Below are 13,027 nucleotides of genomic sequence, written 5' to 3'. Positions count from 1 at the left end.
TAGTTACACTGGTTACAATGTTTTTCATATCGCAACACAACAGTGACTACACACTGCTGTTTGGCGGCAGAAATAAACATTGCGGTAGTACCTACAGGCGGACTCTCACATATGAGAGACCTACCACCATTAAATATTAATATTTTATAAAACGCCACGATCAGATAAGAGAATACGAAATCCAACATCAATAAGCAGTAGGTATTCATCGGTACAACAACAAACTGCAGAGATTTGCACATCATATCCGCTTCCGGGCGACGTGAGAACAACTTATGTAATTATAACATTACTCTTGTAATTAAAGTTTGTGCCGCCTCAGTTAGAAATTAAGTAAGTGTACAGTTAAGTTTAATGTTGTCTTTATGTGCGTGAGGTCGGTTCAAATCCTTTGAAATTTTAAGTTTAATGGAGTGTTCGTGGGTTAGTTTCTTTGTTGATTTTAAACGTAATTATTTGAAAGACAATTTTGGCTCTACATTTGTTTGCTGCATTTTTTTATTTAGCTCGTCAAAGTGACTTCACTGCACCTGATGTTAAGCAAAGAGAAGCCTAAAGGCTCAAAGATACAAGCATCTCTGGACATCTCATCTTTTGTTATATTTTTAATATAACTGAAGCTAAATAGGCTTTGAAGTATAATAATGTAATTATGTCATAAATGATTTTCACCGCTGGTAAACATTTAAACTAGTAGTGTATTAAAAAAGAGTAGAAGGCGGGAACTTCAATGCCATTGAAAGTGTGAAATACAATTGTAAGCTTGTAATGATACGGTCAGAGGCAGCTTTAGCTCATGTGCCGCCCATGTGCAAGAAATTCCTTGGTGCCCTCTAGGAGGCAGTATTGTCTTTAATAAATTTGATAATATTAAATCAAAAGTTATTGTGTAAAGTAATGAAACCGCTCGCCGGCCTTAGGATGGGCGCAGATTGATTGAGAACGCCAGTGTCGCGAGCGACGCATGTCTCTTTGAAGGTGTCGCGAGCGGCACTCGGCGCCCCCTAACACACTGCGCCGGTGTGCAGCGCACACCCTGCATAATAGGTTAAGCCGCCTCTCGATACGATAATTGTTTGTAAGAAGGCTATACGGTCTGTGTACTAGTAATGCAGTCATATTGACCTATGCTATAGATTAAAAAAGGTCATAAAATATAATACTCTGAGTCTCTGACCATTCTCTGTCAGACTACAGCACGCATCCTTGCTCTACCTAATCACAGCTTATGAACCATATTATAATTTATATTAGCGACATCTCACGTCTAATGTTGGAAACAAGATTTGCATAATTTTCCTTCTGACATCAAACCGGTAATATTTATATTTGTTTTTCCATATTTTGTACAGGGGGCGCTATTAACAAATTATTAATAACCTCATTTCGAGTTTCAGGGTAATATTGTCATTTTATAGATAATTTGAAATATAATCTGATTTATATGAAAGTTTCTAGATGTTTTGGTGGAAAGTGTCAGTAATAAATTGATTTGAAAAAAAATATCTATACGACATGGAACAGACTTACTTTACACAATACAAACAACGTACTTTCTTGCATGTAGTACGAGTATTTTCTTATAGATGGCACTGTACAAAAAAAATATACTTACTTTAGAAAAATGCTATAATTGTATTTTTAGGAATATGCATACACGTGCGTATAAAATATAAATGAATTTCATTTTTATATTCCAGGAAGAATCTAAGCCTCCAGCCAGTAGACAAGGAAGAGGATGCCCATCTGTTCACGTACCGGGACCTGAATAGGACCCACGTGTCCGTGGTATTAGCACAGAGCGTCGACACGCTGGTAGACAGCGACTCGCCGCAGAACGTAGTCAAGTTCAGACTCGGCTGTGATTTCGATGCTGGCGATGATTTGGTACGACTTATGAATAATTTCTATAATGTTTTTTATGAGTTCTCAAGCGATAGCGTCTTGACTATTTTAAAGGAATTTAAATAGACAATATATTTTTGTTAGGGGTATAAATGAGACATATAAATAAATGGAATCACATGAAATGACAGGATTTGATTCTAAATATATATTAAGAATTATTAATTAGGCTGGATGCATGTTGCTTTCGACAGGTCCGTCTGGAAATCTTTAGGAGTGAACTATGTTCAGCATTGGATTTTATGTGGCTGATGATGATGATTATGATATATTTAAACTCATTCAAGTATTCGCACATTACCAAAAATTAATCAGGCGTATTATTATTTATCTGTGTATTTTTTCGTGATTTAAAACAGTTGAACGGATTATGACAGGATTTTGACTTGCACATAGATCATTTATCAAGGAGTACTCATACACATTTTATTTCATATACCGACATTATATTATCAGAGCTAAGTGCAAAAGCTGGTATGAAATAAAAATAAAAAGAATTCGAGTTGTCCTTCACCCACATACTTTCGAGAATTTTAATATTTTTCATACTTTGATCGTCACCCTTCCCACGAGAAAGATCTCCTTCCAGATGAATTATTATGACATTTTTAATTTGAACTTCACGGGTTCCCGGTATTGTTCCCTTTTTTTCTGTTTGAAGATAACATTTACCAACCAAGGTCCTTTTATATTAACCCTTGATTTTTTATCTCAGAATTTTATGAATGGAATTTTTGATGTTTTATTAAGTATTGTATTTATAACAATAAAGGATATTTCTATCTCGCTGCTCTTAAATAGAAGGTCTTCGAAACAACACAAGGCCTTAGACGCTCTTTATTTATGCAATCAAATAAAGATGAGAGGTTAACGTTCTTCTCAAAAATACATCACAAAAAGAATAAGGAAAAGGAATAAGAGCTCATAAACTATAATATTTTTGTGCAATTCAAAAGCGCATAAAACAACCAATTACGAAACGATATGCAACCAGTTGCTTATTTTGTAGTTAATTGTACTTTCAAAATTCTAGTAGCTCAGCGGAATCTAGGAAGTGTTGTAGCAAGAGTGAACGCGGTTTAAAAGGCTCGAACTGCATTTTTTAATAGAAAAACGCGCCGACTGGCTCGACCACTATCACTCTTGTTTCCTTCATTTACGTAACACACACGCCTTGACCCTTCCCGATAGTGGTGAAATATTAAGTATCCGTAAGATAGGTTTTAGAAGTTTAATTTCAATTTTTAACCAAAGACTCGGTACTAATATCCTTAATATACCCACGATTTTTTTTATACTCTTCTTTTTTTTATTGCTTTGAATGACGAGACTAGCTTGCTGTTTGTCTGATGTTAAGCGATACAACCGCCCATGATCAGTAGAAACACCATCCAACACCTTGAGTTACAAAGTATTGTTCGGTATTCCACTGCGTTGGCCATCCTGAGACAAGAGATGTTAAGTTTTATTATGTCCAGTAGTTATACTGGCTATAATGTCCTTCAAACCGGAACACAATAGTGACACACTGCTGCTTGGCGGCAGAAATAGACATTGCAGTAGTACCTACCGGTGGTGGTAAGTAGACATGGCTTAGCTTTTATAACTACCTACCTTCTCCAGACCATTTATCAGAGCATCGTATGCATACATGATTGGGTACAATCTAACAGATCTAAGATTATTCACCTGACAAGAATGCTAGTCAAAAATGTTCAAACCCAAATAGAATACTTACATAGCTGCGGGAAATATATAAAAAGTATTAACAAGCAAAGATATACATATAATCAGGCATACTATACGTTAACTGCGTCGCAGGCGTAGTTGTATTATGGTACAACAGCAGTGCTAAAGTCTCGGGTTCGATTCCGAAGTGGCGAAGTGGTACGTATTGGGTTTGTCCTACTTAGTATACGCCCGGATATAATAGGCTCGTCCCCTATCGTATTATCATGGGACGAAATACGCATGGCGGAAAATGCATCATTTACGCGTCTGCCTACACCTTCGACGATGCAAGGCATGAGTGAGTGTACTATTGGTTAACTAAATTGAGAGTTAATTGTTAACTTTTACTTTGACATCCGCATTTTCAACAACTAAATGACTGCAATCGCTTTTGATTAAACATGTGCGGATGTCATTAAATTAACATATATGCCATTTTGTATGCATTCCGTTTTCTTTTCCTAGTGATTGTCACCAAGATTAGCTGAGTTGTATAGCCATGACACAATCACATACATTAGAAATGTTTTTAAAGGCTACTCTTTCTCCAAGGGTTTTAAACTTACATATAAGTAAACATATTTAATAATCTTTCCATTTACGTCAGTGGAAATTTATTTATTTATTTGGACAAACAGTAGTTGTTACATTGTAGCATGGATACAAAAATCGTTACAAAAATATAATTCAATGTACAACACTTTAAGTTGTCACAGCATGCACACATAATAACGTGTATTTTTCTCGGTAAATAATATTGTTGATAGTATTGTTTGACAATGTTTATGTTTGAGAAAATTCTTAATTCTTATTCTTAGACAGTAAGTTATTTCCTATATTGCTTCATAAGATATAGTAACTTTAAGTTGTTTATACTACTTATAATTATATATTTGTAAATCTGTTTCGCCGATAAACAAAAAGGAAAAATTAACATTAATATTTTAAAACAAAATGATCAACTAGAAACCACTGACATCTTAAAAATTTCGTCAAATATGTTTTACTAACAAAACAATCAGTACCAAGCTCGTATTCTCAGCTTAAATTAGTACAAATTACAATTTTAAAATATAAATTTCGTTACAATCTCCAAGGATTACTGATTGTGCTTTGAGCACACAAGAGCTTGTGGCAGTAATGAGGCTCCGCTCTGGGCATATTCCGACAAATATGTTTAAGCATCTTATGCGGGCGTCAAACTCCCCAAACTGCTCTGACTGTGGAGTAAGAGATGACTTACTTCATGTTTTGTCGGAGTATGTGCGGAGTAGGCCTTATACTTTGAGCTTTAATGTGGGCAGCATAAATAGCTTTTTGTCGGTTCCTATATCAGAAGAGGGTAAGGCTTTATTAAAAAAATATTTTGATTTCATCAAAATTTTGTAGGCACGGGTAAAAGTGGACCAAGCTCCTTAAATAAAGATTTAAAAAAAATATATAAATATTATTTGTTTTTCAGATATCGGCGTATCTGTCTGTGACTGTGTACATAGAAGACGTGAACGACAATGTCCCGGTGTTCCTCGACACGCCGTATCATATCACTGTGGATGAGCTGACGCCTACTGGTATGTGGTTATATTCATTTGGTGCATATTAGCCAATTGGACAAGATAAAGCTAAGTTTTTCTTAAAAAGCAAATAAAGGTTTATAAGTTTTCAATTTGAAATGTACCCTAAGTTGCCTGGGAAAAGAATTATGACGGATATAAGTTTAAATATATTTGCCTATCTTCTGGATAAAGAGGTAAATGAGTATGTAAGGATTTTATTATATCTGTACTCGTGTTGCCGTAAATCTTTCAAAATTTCAAGAAAATAGATTATAGTTGAGGGGCTCCTTGTCCCGCATTTAGTCCGAAGAAGGTCGCGCAGTTAGGCGTGTGAGTGATATTCATAGTCATCGGGCTCCATTTTCCACACTTTGCCTGGAAAAGGTCACGACGTTCTGCATGTAAATGATATTCATAAAGTACAACTATAAACACTCCTCACTATCTTTGCCAGGTTTGACAATCTTCAGAGGCATCCGGGCATTCGATCGGGATAAGCCAAACACTCCCAACTCAGATGTCCAGTACAGCATCATATCAGGAGATGAAGAGGGGCATTTCGCGCTGGAAAGTTCCCACAAACCAGCTCTGCTGTTAAGGAAGCCGCTGGACTATGACGATGGGGATAAAGAGTTTAGGCTTGGGATTATGGCTTCGGTAAGTTATATTTTAAGATGGAATATATTGAGTGTCATTAAAAGGGAACTTCAAAAGGTGTTGGTGTTCGTAATTTATGTCAGTAATCAGTTTCGAAACTAAATAACTATTGTTTTGCTTATTTATTTATTAGTTTTATAAGTTACACATATATTATAGTTATAGTATATGTAATTGTAAACTCTGCCCGTAAGCAATCATAGCATGAGCCACAATGGTTAAAAAGAAGCCAAGTACTTATTGTATCAATTATAATATATGCAAACAGTTAGTGGTATAAAATTATGTAAAAAAAAATCATTTTAGTGTAACAAATTATTGTTATACTAAAATGATTAAAATAATAATTAATATCATCATTAATATCATCACATATTAATGTGATGCAGTACTTTGAAAATATATGAATATGAATACATTATTTTAAATTTTAAATATATTATAAATATGAAAGAACATAAGAGAAAGCTACCACTTATAAATTAATAGTATACGCATCTAGTTATTAATTAATCTAACAATTAATCACTGTTTGAATGCTCTATTTATTTATTACAGCTATTATGTATATTGCATGAATTTGTAACGCAACAAATTGGCAAATAACATATGTTTTAAACAGCTCGTAAATCAGTCGTTACGGTTCAATAATAATGAAAGTAAATTCGCCATGCAATAAGTATTATTGATATTATCCTTACATAATATAAAACCAAGTCCCGTGCCGCATTTGTCTGAACGCGATAAACTCAAAACTACTGAACGGATTTCGATGAAATTTGATATGGAAATAATTTGAGACCATGGGAAGGACATAGAACTTTTCATTTCGGGAAAACTGGTTGACGCGGGCTAGGCCGCGACCAAGACAGTATTGAATAAGTTGATTTAAAGAGCTATAAGTACCTGATCTGACTTCTGACTACATTGTGAGATCGACGCTGCACAATATTTAATGATACCACATAATAAACATATAATAATATAATATAAAAATATCAAGCCCTGTATTATATACAGCCCCACTGTTGGGCACGGGCCTCTTCTACTACTGAGAGGGATAAACATATCGCAACAGAAATTTTATAACGTAATAACTATATATCTGACCGTTTCTAACATTGTTTTACTAACCGTAAGCTGCACGTATAAATTATTCCATAGTGCCTATATATTGTATTTTTATCCTGGGAGCGGACTTTTAATGCAGGCGAAGTCGCGGGCAAAAGTTATTCCTTCACGTAAACTGTTTGATGAATGTATTATTAAAGAATTTATAAATATAACAGAAACAAATTATAAGTTTCAGAGTAATATTCCCATTCAAACATTATCAATGTTCTCAGAAACACTCCAGTTAATTTATATTGTTTACAATTCAAATTATATTGACGAATTATTCGCCTATAATGGAAATGGGATGGAATAATAATACGTCAATCTTTGGAAACCGCCTACAATATTTTAGTTTTTATTTAGGGAGTGCAATTGGGCGTCAAGATAGAGTGCTGATTGACGAGAGATGTTTATCACTCGACAGTTGACATTATTATGATGGCCTATTTTATCAATTATCATTTTATCCAAAGAAAGTCAACTGAACTGGACTTGATAAAAGTACAATGAATAGTATAAAGTAACTTAAAGGTATTCATCCAAATTAGTTCTTTAGCGGTTATAAGGGTTGTAGCGGTTTGGATAAACAGCGGCTGACCGCCGAACAAGGCTTGCTATTACAATTATTTCTGTCTATGTGTACGATGGATACAACGTGAAAATATTTTGATCATCTACCTTCCTGATCTATTTATAAACATAAAGCCAAAATACATAACTCCGTAAATAGTTACCTACTTGATATAACCAAAGTAACATTTCAGAATTCCTCTATGCTGGAATCCGTGACACGGCGTTGGAATCTTAATAGAAATTTCACTGTTAGTTAGTTTAAGAGCCTAACTAAATCGACAGTCTTCATCACGCTGACACTAAGTTAGATAGTTTAGTTTCAAAGTCTAGAGGTTAATTATAACATTATCTTCATCATTTGCAAACAGTGTTACGTTTATGGGTAGAATGTGTATTACTTTATTCGTGATCATTGTTTGTGACATTTTAAATTTTAAAACAAGCAAGTACGTCATGTGGTGAAATGTTATTCTGATTTCCCTGAACATTCATATTGCCGTAAGAGGCTTGAGTAGGGTGCAGATTTTTTTTAAAGTAATATTACAAATTTAATACAAAGATTGCGTGGTTTTATTTTTAAACTCCTAGTTATCTGGCCGATAACACTTTGCAATAGTAAAACTGAACTTTACAGTTTTCTGTGAAATAGCCGGTCGACTTCGACTAGTATCCTCGAAGGTGTTGGCAGATGCGCAACTTTCCGCAATGTGCATTTCATTCCATGATGAAATAGGGGGCGAGCCCTTCACCATATTGGGCAACAAATTCCGAGCTGGTACTGACTATAAAAAAAACAATATTACTTTACCAGACCCAGGGATGGAACTCAAGACCTCAGCTCTTCAGTCGTACCATAATACCACCATCGAGGCAGTAAAAATATATATTATCTATTAATAAAATTATTTTCCAGGACCGCGGCTCTCCACCACGTAGCTCCAACACCACCGTCCACATCGTAGTTCAAGACAACGATGACTTGCCACCGAAGTTCACTCTGGATGTTTACAGGACACAAATACCGGAGTTTTATCCCTTGCTGGTAATCTTCTGTTTACCAATTTCTAACTTTAATTTTATAGTCCACCTTGCGTTAGAATTTAATAAGCGTTGAACCTGTTTCATATCTAATACTGAAGCAGAAGTTAAAGATAATTGTCCGTCCGTTGCATGTATATCTAATAACCACACCGACAAAGTTCATAGTTATTTATTTTTAAATTTTTAATTACAATTCCAGGGGAAACGTATTCATAGGGAGTTGCTATTTCCGGAGCCAATTCGAGCATTTGACCAGGACATAGGCGTACAGGCTGCAGTACGGTACGAGCTTTTATCAGGGAACGAAAGAAGACTCTTTGTTTTAGATTCTCATAATGGATCTTTATTTTTGGAGAAAGAGATAGATCTTGAAGCCGAGACCGGATTACCGGGTGAGATTTTATTCAAATCCTATTTACTTGACAAAATTTGCATATTTCTATATTAATATACCACAAATTGGTGAACTATGTTTTATAAAGATCTATTCTTCTTCGTTAATTATATTGTATGTTTAGAGAATATGAGATCTCAGATGCCAGATAAAAGTAAAAATTCAATCTATTTTATTCGTAGGAAACACGTTCGTACTACAAATTCAAGCATCACAAGTGGACAATCCGTTGAAGGCTGCTCAAGCGAGGGTTGAGATTGAAATACTAGACCTTAACGACAACCTGCCCGAATTTGAAGTAGACTTTTACAACATCAGCATAGTGGAGAATCTGCCAAATGGTTTGTTAAATACTTTAATCACCACTTTGATCTAACGTTGAAGGTTTATAAATCCAAATATTTTTGAACGGAAATAAATTGGTTATTTTGTACTACGTGTGTTTATCTGGGTAGGTATTATAGGACTGAACATCTGTGTTATGTTGTGAAATTCCAAAATATAGCGTATTTCGTAAGCCACAAATCACATCAACACAAATCCTGGCCGGTGTTGCTTCTACAATAATATACCTATCTACTTTTGTGGCGTAGTTGTAATGCGTACGCGGTACGAGTATGACTAGCGCGTTATGGTCCTGGGTTCGGTTGGACCCAAAATAAGTATGACTGGGTTTTCCATCTTGAAAATTTCTCACTTACAGCCCAGAGTTAGAAAGTGGACGATGTGATGCCCCGAATGGGACTAAACAGTCGTGCGCCTGACTGCTTTCCGGTAATGTCGAATTTCTGTCTGATTTGACCATGAGAACGGAGGAATAGAGAGTGTCTCTGTGTATTACGCACACACTTGTGCACTACAGTATTATATCCTGTGTACCTGGCTTCGTTGAGATTGGCCGCCGTGGCCGAAATTCAGCTACGTGCGATCAAATATACGTTGAGATAAATTATCTGCTCGTTCTCACATCTATCTCTGCAACTTCCACGTAATAAATCACTAGAGATTCTCTATAATGCATAGAAGTTACATAAAATAGATGAAGGTGGGAAAAAGAACCTTGATGAAAGTAACTCGATAACCGGGCAACTAATTAAATTGAAAATGTCGAAGAGTTATTAATTTTATATCACGCCTTGACATATAACACGGTCAGTGAGATCTATTATGTGAATCATTATTGAAAAATATTGGTTTCAAAACACGTAGAATTAAACAAAAAATACTTATCATCTCAATTTTCATACACGTAGATCTATGAGCAAAAAATTAAAGTAATCAGACATTACCAATGGTTACAGAATGAATTGCGGGCCATTAAAATATATTATCTTTAAATAGCTATTTCTAAATAAGAACAACAAAAATTTACTAAGAAATGTCGAGGCATACTATAAAGTATGTCTTTGCCTATCGAAGGAAAATGCATAGATTTATGTTTACGAAATGAAGACTTAATTATATGGGTTTGGCATCTTTTAGGTTTCAGCGTTCTTCAAGTAATGGCGACAGATAAAGACCAAGGCGAAAATGGAGAGTTCACTTATCAACTCAATGATCAAGAAGGCGCTTTCTATAGATCCTAGAACGGGTTGGCTAACTGTTAGAAATCAGGTATATTTTAAATTATTATAACAAATTCTAAATCGAATAATTATAATTGAAATAATATTTGCAAAATATGCGTTCGGGTTTTGATCTATCTTTCCACCATTGTTAAATATTTTTTAAATAAGAAATTATTATGATCTACTTACACTTAACAATTAACTTTTTTTAAGATTTTATTACTTTTCAGTCAGTCTTAGACAGAGAAGTCCACTCATCAATAAGAATGAAAGTATTCGCGAAAGAGAAAAATCCAAGCATAGTTGGAACCTTTTTAGATAAGCAGCGAGTCGCAAAATGGCGTCGGCAACCCACTACAACTAGAACACCAGTATCAAAGAACAAAACAACATACGTATTCCCAGACAAACTTGGTCCTAAAAAAGAAAACATAGAATATCTTGAAGATGAACTCATGTCTTATGTTAAAGTCGAAGTAACGTTACTAGATGCCAATGACAACAATCCAACATTCGTGCCGAGTAACTTATACGAATTTACAATAAAATCAAATGCTAAGGTTGGGTCTTTTATTGGTAAAGTGAAGGCTGTTGATCCTGATTTGGGGAGGAATGGTATGGTGCTGTATGATTTACAAAGAACTAGTAATTTGACTATTACGTCACCTTTCCAAGTAGATGCTGAGAGTGGCACTGTTAGTGTGGCTGAGTCTCCTATTGTTGAAGGGAGACATGCGCTATTTGTAGAAGCTTCGGATCAACCAGCTAATCCTAGTGAAAGGAGATATTCTTTGGCAGTTGTCACAATTGATGTTACGAGAGCAACAAAAGGTATTACAATTATTGTTTACAATATTTCTTCCAAGATTGCTTCCAATTTTTACTGAATTTCTTTTGACTAAAAAGAGCACCCTAATGGCGAACAAACGTCAAGGCATAATGAGGAAGCTGAGCCATCATTCTGTTTGACATTGTGTTAACCGTAGAATCTCCTCAAATTAATGAATAAACGGAAAACGAAAGTAACATTTTAATGAGATAAAAAAAAAAAAACATGTTCATATTTGTAACTTTCATTGGTTTTAAACTATTATTATTTCCAGGTAACAAACCAGACAGACCTGACTTCATTGGAGCTCCATACGAGTTCTGGGTTGGTTCAAATGTTGGCATTGGTACTAGCGTTGGTCAAATTCGTGTCAGTGATGCACTCGATAGAAGTGAGATATCATATGACTTGCTACATGGATATGAAGAAGGAGGTATGTATATTGTGTATGCGCAAAACAAGAATTTTTTATCAATAAAAAAATTCTAAAAGTGGTAATTACCGAACATATTTCCACCGACTGTATAAATAACCTTGATACACATAATGCAACTAACATGTAAAATATCAAACTAAAATCGCCCACAACTTCACTAAGCCCACTGATCACACAATGCGTGGATACAAAAATATGACCCACAAAAAGAATATTAGATAAACTAAAGCGTGCGTGATCTGAATCAAATGGAATACTTAAATTATATTCTAAGGATACTTAAAATGATATTAATGTAACGCTTAAGCTAACCTTGATCTCTTAGATACTTTGAAACCATTTTAGCTGTAATACATTTTGAATATCTTATATTTTACAGTGGTAATATTGGGATAGATCTACAAATAAAAGTACGTGGGTTATAAATAAAATGTGGATGACTAAATAACCTTTACATATAAAAATATTTAGTAGCACATAACAGACTTTTAATTCGGCATCATTTAGTTTCAATCGCATATTACTTGTAATCCAGGAGCCTCGTTAGTAAAACCCTTTATTATGGGATCATAAGTTAATGAATGACGTAAATTATGAAAAACTATTAAAGCCTAAATATTATTGAATTATAATGTTTCGGTTATCTTTTGCCGCAGTACCGTTCGCAGTAGAAGAGAGATCTGGAGTGATCACTGTAATCGACGAGCTCAGTAAGTACGACCGGCCGATGTACGACTTCGAAGCTGTCGCTATGAGGGAAAACACCAACATCACAGTCACTACAAACGCCACTGTCCATGTTGTAGATGTTAATGATGAGAGAGGAGTTCTGTTGAGGTACTTATAAATTAATTTTGTATATACGATTATAATTTCGTACTTATTTATTGGGTGTGTGAATGCTATGTTTATCTTATTTATCGCGATAATGTTATGAATTGACGTCATATTGCGAGATCTTAATAAAATATCTTCAAACATTCCATTTTGTTTCAGAGGAGCTCATTCTCCAATAGTATTCCATGTTAAAGAAAATATAGCAGGAGCGACAGTAGGACAAATATTCCAACTAAACATAAGTTCTATATCAAACAACAGTTCCAGTAATATCAGATTTTTAATAGCCAACCAGCAGGACGTGACGGATGATATTGCTATAGGTATAGATATGTCTTTGTTGAAAGAACTTTACTCACATTAATTAATACCAATTGCAAATTT

At 34.7% G+C, this 13,027-nt stretch overlaps 1 protein-coding gene across 1 annotated transcript in view; it reads left to right on the top strand.

Annotated features, from left to right (window-relative positions):
- LOC115450290 (cadherin-89D) overlaps window positions 1–13,027 on the top strand; it is a 56,851-nt gene that overhangs the window by 30,059 nt on the left and 13,765 nt on the right. The window contains 12 exon segments of the mRNA XM_037441191.1: window positions 1,701–1,887; window positions 5,099–5,207; window positions 5,647–5,849; window positions 8,452–8,580; window positions 8,779–8,971; window positions 9,156–9,314; window positions 10,456–10,531; window positions 10,533–10,587; window positions 10,772–11,372; window positions 11,645–11,803; window positions 12,463–12,643; window positions 12,803–12,966. Of these exon segments, the coding sequence (XP_037297088.1) occupies window positions 1,701–1,887; window positions 5,099–5,207; window positions 5,647–5,849; window positions 8,452–8,580; window positions 8,779–8,971; window positions 9,156–9,314; window positions 10,456–10,531; window positions 10,533–10,587; window positions 10,772–11,372; window positions 11,645–11,803; window positions 12,463–12,643; window positions 12,803–12,966 (2,216 nt within the window).

This window comes from Manduca sexta, chromosome 21 (genome assembly GCF_014839805.1).
Source record: "Manduca sexta isolate Smith_Timp_Sample1 chromosome 21, JHU_Msex_v1.0, whole genome shotgun sequence".
NCBI classification, from domain to species: domain Eukaryota; kingdom Metazoa; phylum Arthropoda; class Insecta; order Lepidoptera; family Sphingidae; genus Manduca; species Manduca sexta.
The sequence above is the reverse complement of the archived record's forward strand: the minus strand, read 5'-3'. Positions and strand labels throughout refer to the sequence as shown.